We start from the raw sequence: 25,450 nt of genomic DNA, 5'->3' as shown, positions 1-25,450 counted from the left end.
CCCAGGAAAACTTTGGGACAAACCATTCTTGATTATTTATAAAAATGGTATTTATGAAATATCAAATGGAATATTTGAGGATGCTCTTAGGCTTGTGTTGATTTTATGATATTAAAGAAAAAGGTTACTTAGCTCGATAAAGAGTTTCTACAAATAAGAAGAATATGGTGGTGGTAAACTATATATGCAGCCAAGAGGAAAATGTGAAGTTAAAATTCTTTAACTTCAAAATAACAATTGAGAAGGATGGAACACAAAAATACAAAGTGTTTTCTAACAATAACTTTCCTGTTTACTTTTAACAAGTTAAAAAAGTGTTTTTGTTTGTTTTTAATCCGGCACTTTGCATGAAATTCTGACCAGAAGTAACACATAGACTAAGTGACTTCTTGAAACATTGTGAAGATATTAAGTGTTAGTCTATGAAAGACTATGGAATGGATAGTAACTTTCAACATCTTCTAAGTTCATACATAAAAATTACCGAACAAACATCAAAAGACAAGGAGAAAGACAAAACATTCATTGCAATGTCTTGCTAAGTTTTTGATACGTACCCTGGACTTGGAGTTACCCATTCCCATTTCTATATCCTTCTGTAGCCGGCTCCTTCTGCATTTGGAGAAGTTAATGATCCTCATGACGAAATAAACAAATGACTTTGGACTAGGAACTAGACTGAAGGGTGGAGGTAATGTTTTTCCATCATCAAAATAAGATAACCAAAGTTTTGAACGAGCAAACTTCCATTCTACGTCACTGTCATCCTGTATCACAAAAATAGAAAAGAAACAATGTCTCATTTTAAAAACTAAATATTCTAGTAATTGATTCCAGTAGGATCATACAATGAACCTAAATTATGCTTTTGAAATAGATAAGTCACTTATATACATTTATCTGCATATAACTTCTATTGGCCTATATAATATTCTTAGTATTGTTTTCATGATACTCATCTTTTTAATTTTTCTCTTCCATATGCCTGTAACACCTGAAATTTAACCAGAGTGTCCCACCCCCCAGCCAAAAACAAAGCAAAAATGCAAGAAAAATTCAGGGTCAAGGAAGGATGAAAACATTAACTCCTCCCTTCTTCCCCACCTCTGCCAATTCCTCATAATCAATGGTACTTCATCAGTCTTTACCCACCCTCCCTCCCTCCTCATCTAGATCCATCCAAGGCAGGCTATATATACACCATATTATACTTTAGAGCAAAGGGAAAAGAATAGCACTCAGACAAATTGCACTTTGGATGTCATGTCTGCCATCTGTCCTCAAATGTCACATAAGGCCCTGGGTGGACTATTCTTGTCTTGTATCTCCTTTTATCCTCAGCAACAGCCCAGAGTGATGGAGAGAAAAATGAAGAGAAGGAAGTTCAAAGGTGGAAGAAGTTGGCTTGTTCATTTCACCCTGCCATTACCACACTCAAGCAGTTATTCAGAGTGCCACAGTTTTCATTTCTGGGGGACCTAACTTCTGCTTTGAGAATCTATGTGTTTTCTAAAACACACACAGAGACTCGGAGGTTTAACAAATAGCAAAATACTAAAGAGATACTGAATACGAACTGGAAGGACATAGGAAAACATACATACAATGATGAAGGAAGGCACCAAAGCAAGAGCAATCCAAAACATGAAGTAAAATGACTTCTAGAATACTAAAAACTCTGGCTGGATACAGGACATCACTGATGTTTACCAGACATCTAGTAATTCCTCTACTAGGATCTTTCAGATGGTTGGCCAGCTAACCTAGGAAAGAATAATTTCCCTATAATCAGTACTTCTTCTAGCCATTAATTTCAAAACTTCTGAAATATACTCTAAGAGGAGGCAGCATGATGGAAATTCATGGGGACCCCTGCTGTGCTCCTAGAAGACACTAGAGCCTGTGAGACTATCTATCCAGGAGGGAAACACAGGGAAATGTCCAGGCTCCTTCTGCTTAGATATAAGCCTCTTTATTGACATGAACTGGACATCCACCAAAGGGCACAAAAACAGATGGAGGATATTATTAGAGTGAGATGGCAAGAATAGATACCATGGATAGAAAGCAGGTTTACCTCAATTTCTTGATATGAGCTATTAATCATAGCAATTAACATGTTGAGTAAAACGACCACCATAGTTACATTGTATATTCCATACAGAACGTAGCCAATATTCTCTATGAATTTGTGATCGTATTTGAGCACAACAGAAGTGACTTCAGACAACCCAAATATTGACCAAAACAGTGTCTTGAAACTTTCTTCTACACTGTTGAAAGAATAAGGTACACAGTAAATAAATTAACAGTTTTCAGTATTAAAATAAAAAGAAAAACAAGTTAGGGTTTGAATACTGTAAAGATGTAAAATGCCATCATCACAAGAAACTCTGAGTATAATTATTTTATTATAGTATTTAACAGAAATTGTTCCTTCAGGGGTTTATGATTAGATGTTGCCAATGCCTACCTTTTCTGTAAATTATCTTCAAGTGAAAATTCCCTGAACTCAGCAGGGGAAAGGTAAAGTCATGCCACAATACCCATTCCTTTCTCCTAAAGGATGGAAATTTGGGGTTTGATTTTATAGGTCATTTAGACCTTTAAATCAGGTTTTCTGTAGTAGAACAAGGTCAGGATTAAGATGATATACTCACTTCAAAAAAAATATGTACAAACATATTCCCTGCACTGTAGTAGTAGGGAAGAATGAAAACAACCTAAATATGTATCAGTAGGGGAGTTGGTAAATAATTCCATCTATATAATGGATTCCTATGTAGCCACTGGGAAAATGAGACACATCTATCTTCATGTGTTTATATAAAATGGTATCTAAGAAGTACTGAAAAATAAGATACAGCAAGTATGAAATAGTCTACAATTTGACTAAAAAGGAGGAGTTTACAAATACTTATATTCTTGTTTATACATAAAATATCTCTGAAAGTATCCAAAAGAAACCATTGCCTCTGTGAACTAAGGAGATATGAGAGATTGGGGCCCAAGGGTAAAGAAGGGGACACGATTTTCACTGTAGATACCACTCTACGAATTTTTTTGCCACAAGAATATATTACCTAAAAGTTACATTTAACTGGAAATGAATAGGAGAGAACAGATTGCAAGATTCCTGTTATTTTCACTTATATAATCTACTCCCTGATTCTTCCATAACAGCAAGTAACACTTAGGCTCTCACCTGACTAATCACCTACTTTTATCCTTTAAATGAATTTTGCCAACCGAATTTGGCTGCTTTTGGCATATAACCAAGTTGTATTTACTGATACATGAACCACAAAAATAATCCTTAAACAATTACACATGTAGAATTCCATTACAAAGGAAGGTTCAAAAGTAAGTCCTTTTTCCAAAAAAAGATTTATGGAAACAGTGCTGGTTTTGATTTGTTGTAACAGATTCTAAACAACAATTCCATAGATTTATAGGTTTTAGCACTAGTTTATTTACTCATGCCATCATTCAACAAATATTGATGGAACACCTATCATGTTCTAGAAATTGTGCCACACCCTTATGAGGCTGAATAGAAAGATTCCTATTTCTATATAGTTGGTGTCTATTACAAAACAGTTCATTGTGTGATTTTATAGCATAGATGGTAGCAGGAGACTGAGAAAAACGATAACCTCTTTGTTCCCACCATTACTTTAACAGTGTCCCCAAATTCTGACTCCTTCCTCTTGCTCTTTTTGCAAACCTTCTCTCCTCTAACTTCAAGAATATCGATTCCTGTGAATACGTATGTGTGGGAGGAGGCAGACAGTAAAACAGGAGAGGACACTGGCAGTGCCTGAGCTCTTACCTTGGGCAAGAGGCTTCAAATAAATGACCTTACATAATCCTCACAATAACCTGGTTCAAACCTTATTGTGTTTATTTTAAAAATAAGGGAACTAACGCAGAGGAGTGCTGAGTAACTTAACCAAAGGCCGCAGCTAGAAAATAGCAGAGATAATGCATCCATATCCAGGTCTGCCTGATTGCTAGCCTAGAATCCTTCCACTATATCAAGTTGCCATGTGTTCACACAAAACAGTGAAGACAATGTGTTGTAGAAATGAGTTTTTAAAGGCTCACAGGGGTGGCACTATGTGTAGGATATCTCCATCCCTCCCCTACTGGGTTCAAACAGAGTTTTTTTTTTTTCATTACAATAAAGTGAGTTTCCGTTCTCTTCTACCCCCAAGACTTGCTCTGTATTAACTATGTGAAAAAATCATTTCCAAACAATTTAGATGTCTGGAAGGGCTTGATGTTCTATTTTAGTCTACAGGGAACTTATTGAAGGTCTAGATTCTTTCTAGCTGTGGCATTACAGGATACAAAGGGAGACAGGGAGGGCTAATGATCTCCCTACCTTGAAGGACTACAGTACAAAGGGAGGACCCACATGCAGGGTTAGGGGATCTCACAACTGGATGTCTCTCTGCTGAGGGAACTTAAAGGGACAATGACTAAGGAAGTTTAATCAAGGAAGACTTCACAGGCAAGGTGAGTCTCCGATGTAGAAACAAGTGTGACCACAGGAAGGAAGTGGTACTAGTGTTATAGTGAGTTATACAACATTTAGCTGTAATTTCTTCTTACTCAACTCCTTTGTACTGATTAATGATACATTAAAATAAAGGCCAGTGCTTTCTTTTTTGAATAGTAATGACTACAAATTACTGAAACTAAATTTAATGTCATACATAATGTAATAGATGTCCAGTATTAAAAATCTGCTGTCCAATTCTCTTAAAATAGTCAGCTTCATCTAGGATTTTTCCAAATTTTGATTCTGTTCTGTGGTCCCTTACTAAACTCAAAGAAATGAGCCTTTAGGGAAATGTAATCATGCATAAGCATTGCTTTTCAATGGATAGTTTTGCTCTTAAAAACATCTTTATTATGATTATTGAATTTGTGGTGTGTTTGATTCATCTGGATTTGTTAGAAATTTTCCTCATCAAACCTTTTTTCGAAGATGTTTTACTTACGTGGTAAAAGCAGCATTTACTTTAGCCCCAAGGTAGTAAGAATAAAGTATGAACATGCCAATCATAAAGGCAAGAAACACCATAATAAAGAGGACCATGAACTTGAATATATCCTTCACAGTCCTTCCAAGAGAGATCTGTAAGGGGCCAAAGCTCTCATTTGCAGGGAGGATATATGCGATCCGAGAGAAACTGAGCACAACAGCAATGGCGTAGAGGCCTTCAGATATGATCTGAGGGTCAGAAGGGAGCCATTTATCTCTGGCTAGAAAAAGAGAGAGAGAGAGAGATCAGAAATGGGACTTTGTTTCATTGCAATCTACAACATAAATACCTTAAATAGGATCTATTTTGTAGGAAGGTGGTTTTTATCTCCGTTGAAACTACTCTAGATTTAATTAACTGTCTGGGCATTATTTTTATGTTTAAACCAGAAGCATATGAATTCTACACCCACATGGAGTCTTTTAATCTAATAAACATGATTATGAAGATACTAAACCTGCTCCACATTGAGTAGAAACAGAGTCAAGTGCAAAAGATAAAGAAAGAGGTTAAAACCCTTCATTAGACACAGACTGTGTCCAGAATGACAAAACAACGGACTTGACTAATCTGTCTTCTCATATATGGACCAGCTATTTTGTCACCCTATAGGCTCAGTTGGCACAAAATTTATTTTCCATATTTCATGGAGAAATTAGTTCATCTAACATTTTATGCAAATAAAATGTTGTATTACAACAAGTGAGAATATCACTGAATCACAGTGGTGCTGTCAGTGTGATATCTGAGCAATATTACTTGTTCCTGTAAAATGTAAGATGCTATTGAGGTGCAAAAATTTTGGATATAGATTCTAAATGAAGATCCCACCACTTTCAAGGTCATTTAGTAGGTTCACAGCAGACTGTTGGATACTCATTTCCCTGGAAGTTCAATGAAATAATATGTCGCTAATTTTGTGCAGAGTTACTCCCAGAAGAATGGATACATTGTAGATATTTCCAACAACAAAAATTAATGTTTATTGAATGCTTAATGTGTACTAGACACTGTGCTTTCCAGTGACTCTACAGATTTGATGTTATCATTATCGTTTTTTTAGAGATCCAGAAACCAAGACTTAAGGCTAAATCTTTGATCAAAATCATACACATAGTAAGGAGCGAATCCTGAATTCACTGATTTCCCTCCAGATTATAGTCATTAGATACACATGAATCAACCTAAATAAAGAGGTTATTGAAATAGTCAAGATATATATTACACAAGATACAATTTAAGCTAATTCTTTGATTATAAATGGTAATCATTTGCTCATTTGATCTGGTCTCCTTGGAATTAAAAAATCTTTGCTTGTTGACAACAAGACAAGGTGTTTAAATTTCACAATGTGTGAAACATCCATCTTACATTTTGGAGCAGGCGCCCAGCCTTCTTCAGTTATGTTAACATGCCACTAGTACTTATCACAATATAAGCCTTAATTACACTTATAAAAAGTGATTCTTACAATCAGAACTCACTTCAACTCTGTGCCTGAGTTTCCTTATCATTAAAATAAGCGTTAGGCAATACATTTTTTTTAATATTTACTTATTTTGGGGGAGAGCACAAGGAGGAGAGGGGCAGATAGAGGGCAACAGAGGATCTGAAGCAGGCTCTGTGCTGATAGGCTGATTGTGGCAAGCCTAATGTGGAGCTTGAACTCACAAACTGTGAGATCATGACCTGAGCTGAAGTCAGATGCTCAACTGACTGAGCGACCCAGGTGCCCCTAGGCAATACATTTCTAAGGTTCTTTTCAGATTTAAGATTGTGCAACTACATGGAAATTTGCTAATCACACCTTTCCAGCCTGGCCTCAATGGAGGGAAGGCTCACATTGCTTACCATCGGTTTGTGCTGGGCAAGGAAGGCATCAGTATCCTTGCACCCTGAATATCAGCTGGGACCTCCCTGCTCTTCATGATACACAGAAGTTAGGCATGAATTCCCTTCCATATTGTGTTGAGGGGCAGGGTGTCCCCCCCAGTATTTCTGCCTGTTCCCCAGAACTTACATTCTCATGCCACTTTAGCTCCTATTTCCCGCCTCTGCCAAATTTTCTTCACTCCACCTGTACAGCAGTTTAGGGCCTTTTGTTATTTTATCTCCTCCAAACCATGCACTCAGGTACTCATCTTCCACCTCGAGCAGTTTATCAATCTATTTTTTCCCCTAATGAAGACAGTTTCATATCCTAAGAATATGTAAGAGTACTTATGTTGTTAGGCTTGAAGATAATTTTCTCTCACTTCGCAACACCTTCATTTTATAGGTTTGAAAACTGAGGCACAGAGAAGTAAGTTACCTTGAACAAAGTTATACACAGCAAGGGAGCTCCATAGCCTTGATATGAATCCAGTTTTGTATAGTTCTAAAGCTCATGCTTTCTCCTCTGTTCATACACATTTAACACACATCTCACATTAAACATACTCTTATTGACATTTCCTTCCAAAATGTGGTTCCAGTACCCTTCCTGATGCATAAGAGGACCCTTCAGTTAATAACTTACCATAAGTGAAATACTGTATCTCTGGTGGAAGTGTAACTTCACTGAGGTCACTCTCTTGGACATAACTGTCCACATACTGTTGTGCTTTTGTTGCCTGAAGGAAAGCTAGGAATCTGGCTGTGAAAGCAGCAATGAAGATGGAAAGCATCCCAAAGTCCAGCACATTCCACAACTGCAAAATATATTCTCTAGGTCCTTCCAGCCAGAGCTCCTTACACTCAGACCACATCATTCCTGTCACACACGGAAGGTACAGGTTACATTTTATAGCTTAGACTAGCTTAGAGAAGCTGTTATTTTGTCCACTATCAGTCCCCACCTATAAAAAGCTCCATAGATAAAGTACCATATCAGGCACCCTGAGGCCCTGGGCAAAGTTAAATGGAGGAAAAATGTTCAAGTAAATAAGAATTAGAATTCGGAGAAACATAATTCTACACGTAGCATCAGAAATGGTGCGCGCGCGCACACACACACACACAGGAATATTACTCGGCCATAAAAACGAATGAGATGTTGGATTTGTAACAACATAGACTTAGAAAGTGTACACTAAGTGAAATAAGTGAGACAGAGAAAGAGAAATACCATATGATTTCACTTACATGTGGAATCTAAAAATCAAATGAACAGCAACAATGAAAAGGCTCTTGAATACAGAGAACAAAGTGGTGGCTGCCAGAGGGGAAGTAAGTGAAGGGATAGAAGAAATAAAGAGCATTAAGAGGTACAAATTTTTAGTTATAAAATAAATAAGCCATGGAGATGAAAAATACAGCACAGGGGATATACTGTAATAACATTGTATGGTGACTACGTTTATTGCGCTGAGCATAGAGTAATATGTAGACTTGTTAATTCACTATGTTGTACATATGAAACTAATACAACAGTGTATGCCAACTACACTTTACTAATAAAAATTTTTAAAAAGAACTTTTGTGAGGTGAGGTAACAAGCATTCTGAAAATGGAAACTCTCCTAAAAAAGACCTCTGAAATGAAAGCCAAAAAAATTTTTTTTTTGCAAAAAAATTTTTATTCATCAGCTAATGGCTACTAGATTATCTCACAAGTATTTCAATTAAATATTTGATCATCACAGTAGGTCAGATTTTTAAAATTTACATTTATTCAATAACTGAAGTTAAAAATGTGATATATTTATAATTGGGTTCATGTTAGTCATAAAAATTTTTATTTAGTGGTAAGAGATAACTTTTAGTATTCAAATTATTCAATTATTTTGTTCTACTGCTTATCTTACAATGAGAATGTTGTCACCACATAATGCACAATAACATTTTAAATAAAAAAGGCAATCGGGGCACCTGGGTGGCTCAGTTGGTTAAGCTCCCGACTTCAGCTCAGGTCATGATCTCATAGTTTGTGAGTTTGAGCCCCGTGTCGGGCTCTGTGCTGACAGCTCAGAGCCTGAAGCCTGCTTCAGATTCTGTGTCTCCCTGCCCCTGCCCCTCCCCTGCTTGTACTCTCTCTCTCTCTCTCTCAAAAATAAACAAACATTTAAAAAAAAAAAAAGGCAATTGTTATATAGACACAATGTTTGGTAGAAATTAAAATACTTAACATAGAAAGCTTACCAAGAACCCAGACCATAATTAGCATCTCAGTCCAAGTGAACTGGGTGGTTTTCACCCTGAAGATCTGCTTGGGATAGTCAATAACAGTGATGTTTGGCAGCGTGGTGATGCCTTCGAACCTGTCTGAGGCATTGAACACGAGCAGGCCCAGGAAGATGATGAAAGAAGCAGCATGTGCCACAAACTTCATGAAAGGGCTTCGCAGAATTTTCCCCAGCTGTAGTACAACAAACAAACAGAAAGAAGACGAAGACGAGACTTTTATTTTGGAAATGTCAGCTTCTACTTATGAAAATTATTATACAGGGTAAAAGAAAAACAGATGAAATGAGAATAACTTCAAAATTCTGCCTCTGTTTGTGAAGAGCTATACATTATGAAAATCACTCCTTTTAGGGAATGCTGCCTCCAAGAATTATTTAAGAAGTCTTTAAACTTCATTGTTTCTAAATATCCAATTTATCCTGGGGGGTAACACTGCATTCACAGATGCATTTCTGAAAATCACAAGGCATATGCTGGTTATTCTTATTTTTCCACGAAAGACCACACAATCCATGTCTAGGTTTTGAGAGTCTAGGAAAAGAAACTCCAAATTGTAGTGCATATGCTTTATTGCTTTACAATTGAAATGTTATGAATTTAGAGACTCATTCATTATAGTTGAAACATTATGTGTTTGTAGCACATAACAAGGCCTTTGAATATTAAAAACCTTACTAGTACAGAAGTAAATTTTAGTTCTCACTTGTAAGTCTTTTGAAATCGACTTGTACTTTGTATATGAAAAAGGCAGATAATATTAGAATCAAGTAAATATTTTATGTACTATTACCTCAATAAGAAGGAGTTATACAATAATTAAAATCTCTAAGTAGGTTAACTTAATTAAGTCAGCCCTGAGTTTGGAAAATCATATAAATAGTACAAAAGCATGTCTGAAGTTCAGAGCATAATTATTTTAAGGTAACTCCTTTAAAGTCCCATGTGATATAATGTCCTTTACAAGCCCCATGTTCTAGTAGAAATGAAAAACAATTCTGCCTGTCCCAAGGGCTTCTGTAGCCCAAGAAAAAGGTACATTTGGTTGATTTATCAAATAAGTTCTCTAGTCTACATACTCAGAACCAACTTTCAAACTCAGTCTGTGACCTTAAAAAGTACCAAGGCTCACATTTAAGAGACGGCAACTTCAAACAAATGTTTTTGCATGTCCAGAGCCTTAATTTGATGTCAACAAATAACCGAAGAATGTTAAGCATTTCTGGAGTTGAACATGAATGCAGACAGACAAATGTCATATTTTCCATATTAGACATAGACAAATAAACACCACATTTGCATATTGCTGTGCTGTTCTGCAGCTGCAAAGAGGCACATTTGGGGTAACTCATCCATAGCACACAGTGATTTCTTGAGAGTTTCCAAATCTGTTTCTCATAAAGGCTGATCTTTTAAAACTTTAAAGAACATGAAAATAAAGCAGCATGCCTATCGTGAAACTAGGATATACGTGGGGGATTCTTGCTATGTTGTCTTCGGTGGTACGTGGCACTTATAAATGTGGGCTCCAGAAACAACTCAATTCTGTCCTTTCCCCTCTCTGGGGGACACAGAGTTCACTATACTATTAGCTGCACTTTTGTAAGTGAAGAGAAAAAAGGAATGGACTTCCATGTTTTCACTGATTAAGCTGTCCTAAGAGGCAAACACTTAGAAACATCAACTTTCCTATTCGTTTCCCTCAGAAAGGGAAATTATTTGTGTGGGAAATGATTTTTGCTTTGATGCATGCTCTCTTATCACTTATAGATTTTAGTCTTTAGTGCTTATGTATTTGAGGAATCATAAGGTACTTTTCCATGATACAGAACAAAGGAACTTAGTCAACTCATCAAACCTGATCAAAATGACAAACTTTCTGCCTTAAATTGCATGGGCAGCTCAACAATGAAATAAGATGGATGAATACGCTCACACGTGTATGGTGCCTGCAGAGCAGGACTCACTCTGCCAGGAAGACTATGCAGCCAGAGAGGTGACGGATTTCCAGGATCATTGTAAGTGGCCTTGACTCATTTTTCCTGAAACTGCCTCTGATTTAAACAAAACCAGATCTCAGAATATAAAAGCAGGATTAAAGGACCTCAAAACGGCTTATTCTCCCTGGCGGTGCCCTTTATTAACCTAATACAGATCCTGTTAGCATGACTAGTATGCCTTCCCATATCCTGTTCAGAGGATCTCTTAGGCACAATTAAACTGAGTCTATACTAGCAAGTTGAGAGAGGGATGAAGATAGTGAACAAAGTGATTCAAGCAAACTAAACATAAACAATCTAAAAAATCCAAAGACCCCAAACCCAAATTCTACTTTTTTTTTTTTTTTTTTTTTTTTTAAGAATCTTCTGAAGGAACAAAGGGCAGAGGGTTGGGGGGAACCTGGCATGCACTTTCTTGAATTCTTTAAACTAACACCACTGTTTGTGACTGTGCTTGATACACTGAACCTCAGATCTCTTGACAGGTTCCAGTGAGTTGCCCTTCCAGTTCTCAGGTTAACTTCCTTGGCACCACTGCAACAGGACTGTTCTAAATGCAGGCCAACTCAGTTGACGCTCTTGATTTATTAAGCTGTCCACAGAATCAGCAAAAGTGCTACTTCACTCAAGCCGCTTTCCCTCTTGACCACCATGCGGATTTTACCTTAAAAGCCTAAGTATTATATGCCTTCAAATGTGATCTATTCCACTAGTACCAAATCCTTTTTCATCTCTTATTTGAATTGATCCAGTCATTAAAAAGCAGAATTTGTGTCCCTGAGTCCATTAACATTCAGGGTAAAACTGATAAGAGCCTTAAGTAGGAAGCTTTTTCCTTCTTCATTCCCAAAACACACGGCACACCAACCACGGAGGAAATGGATGTAGAAAAACATGTACCCTGCTGCAAGGTGCAATCCAGTAGCCGATGGCAAGAAATGGAAGGCCCAAGGCCACCACCAGCACAACCAGACACTTGATAGCTATGGTCTGTTCCCGCAGGCCTGAGAGGTTCTCATACCAGATTGTCAAGAGCTGCTGCTGGCAGTTGGGGTGAGCCACAAACTGTTGGCAGAAAGAGAGGGGGAGAAAGAGGTAGGTTACTATCATTAGGGATACCTCAACTACTGAATGCATAATCCTAAAGATATTAATGTACACTTTTCCAGAATATAGGCACTAGAAGGTTCTGGTAAATTTTCCTTTACCTTCCCTCCATTTTCCAAAACTGCTTCAGAACTAATAGTACTTAAGTGGAAACAAGAGCACAAAATTGATATCATCCTTAACCACATTTCTTTCTGATTGACATTCTCCATACTACACAGATTCCTGTCCATAATCTGGGTGACATATGCTTTCCTTTGTGAAAATGTGTCCCATCTTGTTGTCTGCCAGCTTACTTATGTTCAGTTCAAAATGGAAAAGAATTGGCTTGTATTAGACTATAGCTAAAAAAAGAAATGTGTTAAGTTTCATAAGTAATTCCTAAAGTGCTACATGTATGAAAAATATACATACATATATGTATGTACTATCACTGCAAACTGCAAAGATCTGCAAAAAGCCAATGAATCTGCAAGAATTCTGCTTGGTTCGCACTTACACTGCGTCCAGGCCCTGGCAGCAAATGTCCCTTCCTTCCTATTTCAGTAATCTGTCCTCTTTTTATTGCTGCCTCTATCACAGGTTAAAAAAAAAAAAAGATCTCCAACAGTTCTTTTGTAATTACAATTGTAACCAGGAAAACTGAGCACATTATACTTACTTCAGCCCTGCCATTTTATTCTATTTTGCCATCTGACTTTGCTAAGTCGTCTGCCAGCCTCTATTCTGATGGACTGGGATTTCGCTAAAGTCCTGTCCTTGTTCAGGTAGCAAAATGTATTTGTAGTCAGGCTCATGTAAAAAGGTCCCTACCCTAACAGGTGCCCATTTGTGGCTAAATATGCCTGTCTTTGAATGGCCAGGTGCACTTTGCCCAAGCTTGGAGATTATTCAGGGTCATTCACAAATCAACTATGAGTGCCAGCTTACATATATTTTTAAAGAGTGTATAGCAACGCAAAAATCAAGGTATCATTATCTTCTGAAAAACAGAACAATAACAATGAACCTGTTAAGAAGTACTCATGAAATGTTTTTTTACAAACTCTTAGAGGCAAGGAAGGCAGCTCCAGTTCCTACTATGTGAAGGGTTCATCTTTGATCAAGTTCTAGTTAATGATCTTAATGATTTTTAGCAACTCCAGGCAATTCCTCAAGTTATTCGGCTAATTACCAATAAATACCACACCTATAAGGAAATTAATGGGTTTCCACTTACTGGTGTATTGTTTCCCATTAGCTCTTCTAATTAAAAAAAATTAATAAAATTAAAAAAATAAAACCTCATCCCCTAGTGTAGACAGTAGAGATGCAATTTCCCCTAACCCCCCACTTTTGCCCCTATGTGCATCGCCCTCTGGGAAGTCCACTCTGGTGACTGCTGTGCCACAGGGCACAAGGGGCTCTTGACACCTGCTGACAGAAGTGGTAAGATGAATTTACAAATATTAGATTTGAAGTACTTCACTGAACTTATTTCAACAATACAAACTGGTAGGATTTGGGAGATTTAAAGTACTATAAAGAGGATGCTATCTTTTCTAGCTTAATGAGTTCAATGTGAAAAAGCAGATTTTACCTTAGAAGTTTCTTTCAATTCAATTATAAAAGTCCCAGGTCCTAAAGCTCACTGGTCATTGCTAGCTGCTAAGTCTGTATTAGAACTCCTTTCCAGACTCAAGATTCTGTTACTCTTTCAAAGTTCTGATTTTTGATTGATACAGTCATTATTTGAACCCATTATAAAATATGATCAAGGTTGAAAGTCCTGGAATCTTTGTGACAACTTTCTAGGATTCTTGTTGAGAACTTTGCCAAACTTCCAATTCTGCCCCTGTACTCTACTGAATCATTTCCTTCCTGCTTTACCCCTCCTTCTGTGTTAAATCCTTATCCCCTCTGAGTTCCTAAATGTACCATTCATTCATTCATTCACTCTTCAAAATGTTGTAAGCTCTTCTTATGAATCAGGTACTCTGTTAGGCACTTGGTAGAAGAAGGTGAAAATGGAAGCATCAGTGCACATTAAGTGATTAGGGATTCCTGTTCTACAGCACACAGTAAGCTCTCCATAAATGTGGGGAAAAAATGGAGACAGATTTCTTATGCTTGCCAAGATAAATAATCAACATTTAAAATATTACTAATTTGAGGGGCACCTGGGTGGCTCAGTCGGTTAAGCCTCCAACTTCATCTCAGGTCATGATCTCACGGTTTGTGGGTTCGAGCCCTGCATCAGGCTCTGTGCTGACAGCTCGGAGCCTGGAGCCTGCTTCCAATTCTGTGTCTCCTTCTCTGCTCCTACCCCACTTGTGCTCTCTGTCTCTCAAAAATAAATAAACATTAAAAAACTAAAAAAACTAAAATAATACTAATTTGAAAGTTGGAGGGTTTACATTTGGACAAATGCAAACAAAAAGCAGTCCTAGGACTCCAGTTAGGCTCAGCTTAGGATGGGGAACAGTGCATTCAGAGAAATCTACAGTGGAGATGATGTCATCAAATCAGATTGTCGCTTAGGAAGTCAACATGCACTTTTTTATAGGCCAAGACTTTCTGCAGGACAGAAAATCCCTATGAAGTTAAGAGACAGGTGGACGTGTACCCATGTAAAATTGATGGACAAATTTCCCTTTTGAGTGTCCGGCCTTTCTTTCTTAGGTTTTAATCTCTTAAGGACAAAAATATTAATGTTGCAATATGGCTTCCTCTCCTTGCTCCTCCTCCTCCAGTTAATCTTCAACTTTGAAGATGTGCTTTATGGCATGAATTACATTGTATAAGGGTTATACAGCCCTTAAAGACTTGGTGGAAATCAATCATTCCCATATGGTATTATATAATGATCAATATTTGACCCATTGTGACTTGTACAATATAGTACAAAACCCTAATATATGTTAAATATTAGCCAAAACTGTGGTGTTTGCAGTTTACTTGTCACACTTTAAAATTCAGGTTAAAGGTATATTTCCTATATTATTAATTCTACTCTCTTCTTGAGATAGTAATACACCAGCCTATGGTATCTGTTCATTCCTTTCAATTCACAAGAAAACACAAATGGATATTTTCCTCTAATAATTTAAAATCCTAATGCAAGTACACAAGGAACATTTTTAAAAAATAATAAAATCAATACAACAGTAACAAGTGAGGGCCAAAGAGTTAATCCCTCTAGGAGATGAGTTTTTCTCTTTTCAATGACTTCAAAATAGGGCAGTGACCTTTATCTCTTAAAATTGTTTACCTTCTAAAAAAACCTCTTGTGCTGCCACTCCAGTCATAGCCAGTTGGATAAAATTTGTATGCTATTTCCCAACTTCAGTGGACCAGCAAATTGAAATCATTACAAAAATAATGCCTTTATTTGAGGTGTTCTGATTTAAAGGGAGAATGCTTGACACATAAGAAAATCTCAATCTTTCAATGGAACAAAACTATTGTAGCATTGAGAACAAACATTTTTTTCTCGTGCCAAATGACTAACAGATTGTAAACTGAACCAGTAATCAGGGCAGGTTAATGGAAAACCATGAGATAATTTTCATCTTAAAAAAAAATTTCATGTTACATTGTCTTATTATCAAATCACCCTTTACAAGAACTATCTTCATGGAAATACTGTTGTACAAAAACATGTTAGGAACACTCTGTTTTTGTTTTTAATGACATTGTTGAAGGCACAGTTCATACAATTTAAAATGCTGCTGTGAATAAAAGCTACATCATTCAATTTCTTTTTAAAGCTTTTTGAGTTGTGAAATATAAACTGAAAACTTACAGTGTGTAAGTTTTCTGGATTTTGAACCCACTGAGTGCACAATATTCTGTTCTTTCTCAGTGCTGGGCACAAACCTGGCCAAGAGGCTATACAGTGTGGGATTCAGGACAGGCTGGCTAGCACCTGCACTGCACCCAAGGTCTCTGCGGGATATTTAGCATTCTCATTGCATTGCTCAATGTTTGGAATTAAGGAAACCACACTTTCTTCATTCATAGTGGATAATTTTATGTGTATATGTTGCTGCAAGTCTCTCTCTTTTTAATGTTTCGAGAGAGAGAGAGAGCGCACACACGCATGTGCAAGTAGGGGAGGAGTAGAGAGACAGGGGGATAGGGGATCTAAAGAGGGCTCCATGCTGACAGCAGAGTCCAATGTGGGGCTCAAATTCATGAACTGGAAGATCATGACCTGAGCCGAAGTCAGACACTCAACTGACAGCCACCGAGGCACCACCATGTGTCTCTTTTCTAGGTGATATTTCTATAGTTAAATCTAATCCCACCATGGAGAAAATAAGAGAGCAAAGAAGAAGTCAGGAAATTCTCTTTCTCAACAGCATGGTTTTCCAGATCGATAGTCTATCAACTTCTAGTATCCTTTATCTTTGTCAAGGACTTTCTTAGAATAGCTTAGTAAAGCTTTCATTATTTCTATTGAGGGAAAGGATTGATGTTCATCCTCAAGTTGCAGAGAAGACAGAGGTAAAGACAGAATTAAAACACAGAGCTTTTAGGGGTGCCTGGGTGGCTCAGGTCATGAACTCATGGCGCGTGGGTTCGAGCCCCACATCAGGGTCTGTGCTGACAACTCAGAGCCTGGAGCCTGCTTCGGATTCTGTACATCCCCCCCTCTTTCCCTCTCCCCCGCTCATGCTCATGCTCTGTTTCTCTATCTCAAAAATAAATTAGAACATAAAAAAAAAAACTCAGAGCTTTTTGGGAAAGGTAAATAATCCATTATTCAAACGGGAAAATAACATTTTCGTCTAAAAGTTAATTTTCTTGTACTCATTTCAAAAAATTTCATCTTTTGATCTATTCCATTCTCTTTTGTAGAATAACATGGGTAGCTCTACAAACAGTAATAAAATTTACTATCTTTCCAGTTTTATTATTTACCTTAGAAACTCCTCAGAAATGATTCTGAGATGAATAATCTGTAACATCCATTCCCTGATAGAGAACACATTATTATTTGTTCCCCACTAGTCGCATAAGATTGCCCATTTCACCAACAGAACTGAGAGTATGAATTTTCTATTCTTTAATAATTTGAGAGAGGGGAAATGGTATTTGTATATTAGGATGAATTTATTACTAGAGGGCTTAAAATTTTTAAATAGGCTTGCTATCCATTTACATTTTCTGTGAATTGCCTATTCATGCCCTTTGCTTATTTTTCTATAGGGCTCTAGAAATTTTTCTTAAAAATTTGTTTGAGCTTTTTGTAGATTATCAATCCTTGATAAGTCAGAATTGAGAAATTATACCTTTCTCACTTTGCTCTTTTTTATGATCTTTCTGTGTACAGAGGTTTTAAGTTGTCTGTGGTTAAATTGTTTACACTTTTGTTTTGTTATTTCTTCAACTGCTTTCATATTAGAAAGTTCGTTCTCCCATAAATATTAAATTCATGTTCAGATCTCTCCCATTCAGGTCTTCTATATTTTCATTTTCTTGACTAACTGCCATCGAGCTCTCTAAGGCCTGGGTAGACCTCATGGTGTGATTCCCAGGGAAGACTGAGCTCTGGGAACTATGAGGCCAGAAAGAAGCCAGTAATCCCAGACCCAGAGCTGGGAGGAGATCTTGAGCACATAGCAAAAGAGACTTTGAGTCTCTTATGGGAAACAGCTATTACAAAAAACTAGTTTCCTTGGTGGAATTATGAGTTGATTTGAATATAAATTTATTATGTTATCAAGAGGGAAAAATTCCATAACATATATTTTGAAATCCCAATGTCTTGCATGTAGCTGTAGACTACCTCAGTGTCACAGTGGGTAGGGTTCACACATCATTGTAACCCAAGAAGTGGTTTTACTTAGGAACCAGAAATGAGATAAAGGAAAAAGGAAGCACCAGCAGGGATGGGGCATCTTTTCTCTTTGCTAAATGGAGACATGTAAATGTTGAGTGAAGAATGAAGGGCATCTTGGAGAGAGAAAAAGAAAGGGGGAAGTGGGGCTTTGGGGGGCATTCTGGAATAAATTTTTATATACATTAATTGAGTGAAGCTTCTAAGTCAAAAACTTGAATCAATACTCCCTTTATATCACAAAACAAATGAACCCAGAAATACCTGCAAAGCCCTAAACATCCTTTCAGTTTCAAATGCACTTTTTGTTGTTTCCTGGCAGTAGCTGACTGATAGCAAATTTATTATTAATGACACCTCATACATAATAAGCTATACATCAATTTATTTAAAATTAACATGCCAGGAAGACATTCACTGTCTCAAGACAGTTTGGTTCACAGAAGCCCATCTACAGATGAGCTGTCTCTGCTAATATGACACTTTCAAAGCAATGATAAAGAACCAGTGACAACTGAAATCAATTCTCTCCTCTCAGGTGCTAAAGAAAAGAGATGTGTATTGTAAGATTTGTGAATAAATGTCCAGACAGTTTTCTAAAAATGGTTTAATATTAATCTTATTCAGTATTATCTTTTTTCCTTCAATATAGCAAAACCTCAACTAACAAGAATTCTCTAGAGAAAGACAAATACCAAATGATTTCATTCATATGTGCAGTTTAAGAGACAAAACAAACAAGCAAAGGGAAAAAAGAGAGAGAGGAAAACCAAAAAACAAACTCTTAACTATAGAGAACTGATATTCACCAGAGGGGAGGGTGGGGGGGATGGTTAAAATAGGTGATGGGGATTAAAGAGGGCACTCCTCATAAGCAGTGGGTGTTGTACGTAAGTGTTGAATCCCTAAATTATACACTGAAGCTAATATAACACTGTGTGTTAACTGGAATTAAAAATAAAAACAAAAAAAAAAAAAAAAAGAAAGAAAGAAAGAAATGCTCTAGGAGGAAGGCAGTCGAGCCAATTTACTTTTCACTGATAATTCCTTGAAAAGTTATTTTACATCAGTATTAACTAAGAATCTTCACATTTCCCTGTCTTTTTAAGTTGAGGAGAGATTTGTGATTAATAGCTGGCTAAAACCTTGTGAACACTAGATGTGGAAGTTCTACACTTTGTGGAGTGTGCACACACACAAAGAGAGAAAAGGAAAGAGAGAAAGATCTCCTCATGCTCACTTACTGCTAGGGTGCCAGTACATGCCTAGGTTCCACAGGTCAGAGGCACATGTGCAGACCTCAGTTCTGGGCCTGGTTCTGAGTAAGGTTTCCGGAAGCACAGCTTAGATAAGCTTGTTCTTCCACCTCCCCTCGTGAATCTGTGAGTCTCCTCATATCCCTTACTTTCTGCCTAAACTGGCTATAGTCTGCTACAATGGACTGGAACAAACACAGTGAACATGAAATTTCTGTTTGATGACTAAAGCTAAACTTGCTTAAGAGTCATCATCCTGAGAATGAATTTTCATAATGTAGAAATGCTACTAGCTCATACATGTTGAATAATCACCATGTACTATACCCGTGCTAATTATGTGCATTAGCTCTTATAATTATCAAACAACTGAAAACGTAGTTGCTATTGTGGTCCCTACTTCACTAATAAGAAGACCGAGGCTTGGCCTGGTTGGGTGACTATCCCATGGTCACACAGGGAACACGTGGTTAACTCAGGACTTGAACCCCTACAAACTGGCTCCAGGGCCTGCCCTCTTAAGCACCATGTACGGAGGACAGAACATTCAGCGATACATGATTAACCAGTTCATAAAACCAGATCTATTCCTGTTAACAGCTTACTTTTGGTGATTTATCAGTTTCTCTTAAAATACAACGTGTGTGTGTGTGTGTGTGTATAATTAGTTATCTAATATATAAAAGCTGTTAGATTCTAGATAACTGAGATTTTTATTACAGTAAAACATCATAGCTACAATTTTCATGGATTATTTAAAAGCCCCATACAAGCAGCAAATACATACACTTAAGTTTATTTGAAATACCAGAGTAAAAAAGTAATCATAAATCTTATTTCTGGTATTCACAGCTGTGTGACCTTAGACATAACATTTAAGTTTGGCAAACCTCAGTTTCCTTGTAGAAAAGAAATCTCATCATCTATTTTACCTATTTTATAGGTGAAATGGATAACATAGGCTTGTCACAAGGATTAGCATGACAGTGTAACAGTGCCTTACAAAAATGTATACAAATAACATTTTATTATTTTTAATTGCATCACGAGTGGTTCACAAAGTTCTTTTGCATGTCTTAATCCACTGAAATTGCATCAAAACCCTGAGATAGGTAAGAGGTATGATCCTCCTTTTATAGGAGAAAATTGAAGTTTAGAGAAGGTTTATGACTTATTCAAGGTCTTGCAGCAGACAAAAAGTGGAAAGGATCACAGAAGCTAGATATTTGACTCACAACTTTACCACATTTCACTCAATCTCTTTCATGAAGAAAAAAAAATCTATTATCAGTAACATTTATTTTTATTATTTAAAAAATTTTCCTGGGATTATGGCATAGTTGATATGGTGCTGGATAAAAGTAGGCCACTTACCTTTTTGACTTCATACTTAATAGCAAGTTTGACACGACTCAGTGAAGCTTTATGCCTGTGTACCTCTAGGGGCTCTGCTGATTCCAGATCTCCATTCAGAATGGCTTCTACCTCTTCTGAGTCTCGGCAAAGATCCAGCACACCCACTACAAAGTCTTTACATTGCATGGAGAGCTTCCGGTAGTCATTCTAAGAATGAGAGATTTAAATTCAAGGAGTTTGTTTTAATTCAATGAAAAGTATTTAGAGTTTTTGCGAATTACAAAAAAAGGTCCCTTCTTCTGGGTAGAATTGCTGGTTAGATACAGGCCGGATTTGCCCCCATACACCCTCTTAGCCGATACCTTCCGCAACCCAACCATATCAGACAGCTCTGTGAATGGTATGCACGTTGGTCCCTGGCTTGTATTAAGAGATGTTGGCTAAATGCTAATGCTGACAGAGCAAAGGATCAAAAAGACTTCAGGCTCTCTTATGCAGATAAACAATGGTTTCCTTAAAGCCGAAACAAAACAATTCCTGTTATGAAAATTGGTTTAAATGGCAAATTTTCTAAGGAGGCAATCTGATATACAAGATGGACTATATGTGAAAATCATTTGTTCAGTTTATACCATCCCTTGCCTTGCTGGGGACCCAGCTTCTCAAAGCGTAATCCTCAAACCAGCGGCAGCAAGAGCACCTGGACATGTGTGAGCAATGTCAATTCTCTGACCCCATCTCAGATGTTCCTATTTAGAAACTGAAGAAAGAGCTCAGCAATCTGTGTAAACACGCTCTCCAGGTGTTTCTGATACACCTTTACATCTGAGGACGACTGGTTTATAGTGACTGTAAAGAGATGGACAGGAGCCAACCTGGAGAGGAGGTATTTTTCCTTGTTTGTCTGAAGGGCACATTATCATGTCCTGCAGAACTGGAAGGAGAGAAATGTCTGATTATATGTAATTGAATTCTCAAGGGTTGCAGAATACCAATACCTGAGAGAAAATTTCCAGGCCACTGGAACTAACACCTTGCTAAAAATAATCCGTGAATCTTTAATTTCATTAGCATATTTATATAGTGCCATGGACTGGTATAAGGAAGTCACTTGGCAGCATTTCCTGTTACCTTCTGAATGGAGTTCTATTTCTGGCCCCTTGGTTCCAGTCAAGGTATCAATGACCATCTCTTGGGAAAGCATCTTACTTTCAGAAACCCCAGTTCCACCTCTATGGCTTTCACTAAGTTTTAGCCCATTAAGAAAGTTAACCAGATGATAATTTAATTCGGCACACTTGAGGAAAATAGAATTTTTCGATATGTTCTGAGATACTGTAAATGTCTAATAACTAAGTAATCTTAGGATAGCAGTATTTCTGGGCTTCCCAAAATCCTACTGAAAAAAAAAAAGACATGAAGAATTTGAATTTTTTCCCTCAAATACACAATTGATTTCATGGGCAAAAATCACATCACCAACTAAAAGAAGAAAGACTGTTTAAAGGCTACATAGACTATAATAGTTTCCATTTCAGATATCAGAAATTCAGATAAGGAACAGTTACAGTTAATCCTTTTCCCCTAATAAGAGAATAAAATGAATAAAACTTCAATCTTTGGTTTCCATTCAAGTTGGTACCATGCAACTGATAAAATTAATAAAACGTTCAGTCTCTGGCTTCTATGCAGAATGTCAGTTAAATATCCATCTGACTTTCATTCCTGAAAGACTAATGAAATATTTTATTATAGCACCCAGAAGTATTAAATCCATGTCTGTTTCCATATAAAGCTTCCCTTTTAACACATTTTTTTTTTTTTAGATGAAATTTCCTCATGTTACTCTTCAGTTCAGACTGTTCCATAAGATTTGGAGCAACATTGGATCACCATTTCTTCACTGATCAGAAAAAAGAGAGACTATTTCAATGCTTGAAGAAACTTAATAACTGCTTCTGTAGTAATACATAAATCATAATTGTTTTTAAAAATGATAATCTGGGCTGGGTGGCTCAATCAGTTAAGTATCTGACTTTGGCTCAGGTCACGATCTCAGTTCTAATTCATACTTTCTGGGTCGGAGCCCTGCGTGTCTCTCTGTCAGCACAGAGCCCACTTGGGATCCTCTGTCTCCCGCTCTCTGTCAAAAATAAACATTAATTTTTTTGCAAATCATAATCTATAAACGTCTCATCTTAAAGTCGTGTGGTTTGTTCACATCCACTGAAACATCAGTCAAGAAACAAAAACTGGTAATCATACAAGTTGCAAAAACAACACTTAGTCTTCCTAACAATGTCAACATTTCCTGCTCGAAGAAGTGTATTGCCCAAGTGCGGAAAATAATCACAGCTGGAGATAATGAGAATTTCTTTTATTGTGGTCATGGGATACCACTTCATCAATATATGTGGGGATCCCAGGGAAAGATGGAGGGCTCCAGCTAAAGACAGCTTTTCTCAGTTGCAAAGGAAACTAGCAACAGTCTGCACTGCACCACAAGGTGACTATTTTAGTTCTACCACGAGGGCCTGTCTCATGTTCCTTCACAACTCAGACCATTTGTCTGATCTGCATTTTCTAGTAATTTTCTCTTAGTTTTGCTTAATCATGCTCATCATGCCACTCTTCCAATACCATGGCTCTCCACAAAGTTACCAGATGGCCCTGCTACTTTCTTTACAGAGCGGGAACTCAAAACCCTGAGGACCTGCTTAAGCCAGGGGAAAAACAATGATGCTTGGTCCCTGTGGCAGCCTGTCTACAGATTTCAGCACACTTATTTTAATGTTTGTAGTTATCATCTCAATCCCTTTTTATCCTTAAAAGAACAATTGAGGGGCGCCTGGGTAGATCAGTCAGTTAAGTGTCTGACTTCAGCTCAGGTCATGATCTTGCAGTTCATGAGTTTGAGCCTCATGTCAGTCTCTGTGCTGACAGCTCAGAGCCTGCAGCCTGCTTCAGATTCTGGGTCTCCCTCTCTCTCTGCCCCTCCCCACCTCACATTCTGTCTCTGTCTCTGGAAAAAAATGGATAAACTTAAAATTTTGTTTTGAAATAAAACAAAAATTGAAATTCAACTCTAAGCAGGCTTTGTTCTATCAGATCCTTTCCCTAATAACAAAAGGAGCAGGCTAGTGTAGTGCTTAAAAGCAGAAATCTGAAGCCAGATTTACTGGGTTCAAATACTTCTTCCACCACTTACTAGCTGTAGGATCCTGTGGGATTTACTTAGCTTCTCTGATGAGAATAAGCCAACCTAATATTGCTGCTAGGAGGATTAATTGCTTAGAGCATGGTACACATGAGGTACTATAAAAATACATCCATGTTATCAGGTACAGCACGTTAGATAGAATATCTAGGTCTGGGACCCAAGGCACCTAAATCTAGGCTTAGCAGATGGGTCCTTGGCTATAGCTTTTGTTTTCTCATTTGTAAAATAAGAGGTCTATACAACCAGCTGATCCTAGAGTATCATCCTGCTTTTTGCTGTAGTGATTTTGGTTATATTTATTTACCTCTTCCTCACAGCCCTACTATGATGTAAATTAACATTGCTTTTCTAATTTAAAGAGAAGAAAACTGAGGCACAAGGAAGGCAAATTCCCTCTTTTAAAAAAAAATAAAGTGCATTATTGACTCAGAATTAAGAAATTTCACTTTGCATTCTCACAGCTTAATAAATGACTAGCTTCCTTGCCACTGACATTTGGAGGATTAGACCTAGAGTCCATTCTGTCCAATATTCTGTTTCTCAGAATAGCTTCAGACATCATTTACACATCCAAACTATTTCCTTAATAACCTGTCACCAAGCCGTCCTCCATTAATTTATCTAAATCTAAATCCTAGAATTTTCAACCTCTCGGGGGTAATGACCTTCATATGTTTTCGGCACCATGCCTCCTGCATTCTTCAAAGAATTTTGGAAACTGCACACTGGCTAAGAACCTTCTCGGATGCACCTAAGTGATGGCGATTTGAGGGGTGAGATGCTAGATCTTACAGACCATTGATAAGATAAAATAGATACAGGTGTCTAAAAAGAAAAAAATCACCTCTTTTTCACTAGGGAACATATTATTTTTTCATTTTAAGGCTAGTATTTGATCTCATATTTTGAACTCTTTCTCTATGGAAAGAATACAGTGAACATAGGGCAAATCAGGTTATCTGTTTGCCTCAGAAATGAGCTTCATTTCCACTGCCCTTTCCAAGCTGAGTCTCTGGGTCAGCACCGTGAAAGCACTATTTTCTTTGTCTGTCTAAAGCCCTGACTGATGGACAGGAGCGTGGGATGAGAGGGCACAGAGATGAAAGGAAAGCAGGTACTAAAGGAATAACAAGGACAGGCAGGAACAGGAAAGAAAAGCAACCTTTAGTCTGGAGGAAGACTTGTCGTCCTTAGAAACTGTAACTTCTGAGGAACCATCCATATTCAGGGTCAGAGAGGGTTATGCTACACGAGTACTTTCCGTACAGATCAGAAAAAGGAACTGTGAGATTCAGATGATCTTTGCAGATCCTTAGACACTTGGCAGCTTCATGGACGCCCTCTTTAACTCAGTAGTATTTTCTCCTGTTTTTGCCTCTTGTAACATTTTCCCACATTTGAAAGGTTATCAGAGGTGACTCTTTAAGTGAAGGTAAAGGAGATTCAAAGTATCATCAATACAGACCTAGCCAG

The 25,450-nt window shown here is 37.4% G+C and overlaps 1 protein-coding gene across 2 annotated transcripts in view; it reads right to left on the bottom strand.

Annotated features, from left to right (window-relative positions):
* The window catches only part of TRPC3 (transient receptor potential cation channel subfamily C member 3), a 72,155-nt gene that overhangs the window by 25,966 nt on the left and 20,739 nt on the right, over nucleotides 1–25,450 (bottom strand). For both annotated transcript variants that reach the window (XM_027063825.2, XM_027063834.2), the window contains exons 3-9: nucleotides 20,776–20,964; nucleotides 12,115–12,279; nucleotides 9,173–9,389; nucleotides 7,573–7,806; nucleotides 5,010–5,274; nucleotides 2,078–2,273; nucleotides 558–767 (exon numbers count right to left, since the gene is read on the bottom strand). In XM_027063825.2, the coding sequence (XP_026919626.1) occupies nucleotides 558–767; nucleotides 2,078–2,273; nucleotides 5,010–5,274; nucleotides 7,573–7,806; nucleotides 9,173–9,389; nucleotides 12,115–12,279; nucleotides 20,776–20,964 (1,476 nt within the window). The remainder of the gene's footprint in view (nucleotides 1–557; nucleotides 768–2,077; nucleotides 2,274–5,009; nucleotides 5,275–7,572; nucleotides 7,807–9,172; nucleotides 9,390–12,114; nucleotides 12,280–20,775; nucleotides 20,965–25,450) is intronic.

This window comes from Acinonyx jubatus, chromosome B1, assembly GCF_027475565.1.
Source record: "Acinonyx jubatus isolate Ajub_Pintada_27869175 chromosome B1, VMU_Ajub_asm_v1.0, whole genome shotgun sequence".
NCBI lineage: Eukaryota > Metazoa > Chordata > Mammalia > Carnivora > Felidae > Acinonyx > Acinonyx jubatus.
Note: the sequence above shows the minus strand (reverse complement) of the source record. Positions and strands in the feature narration are given on the sequence as shown.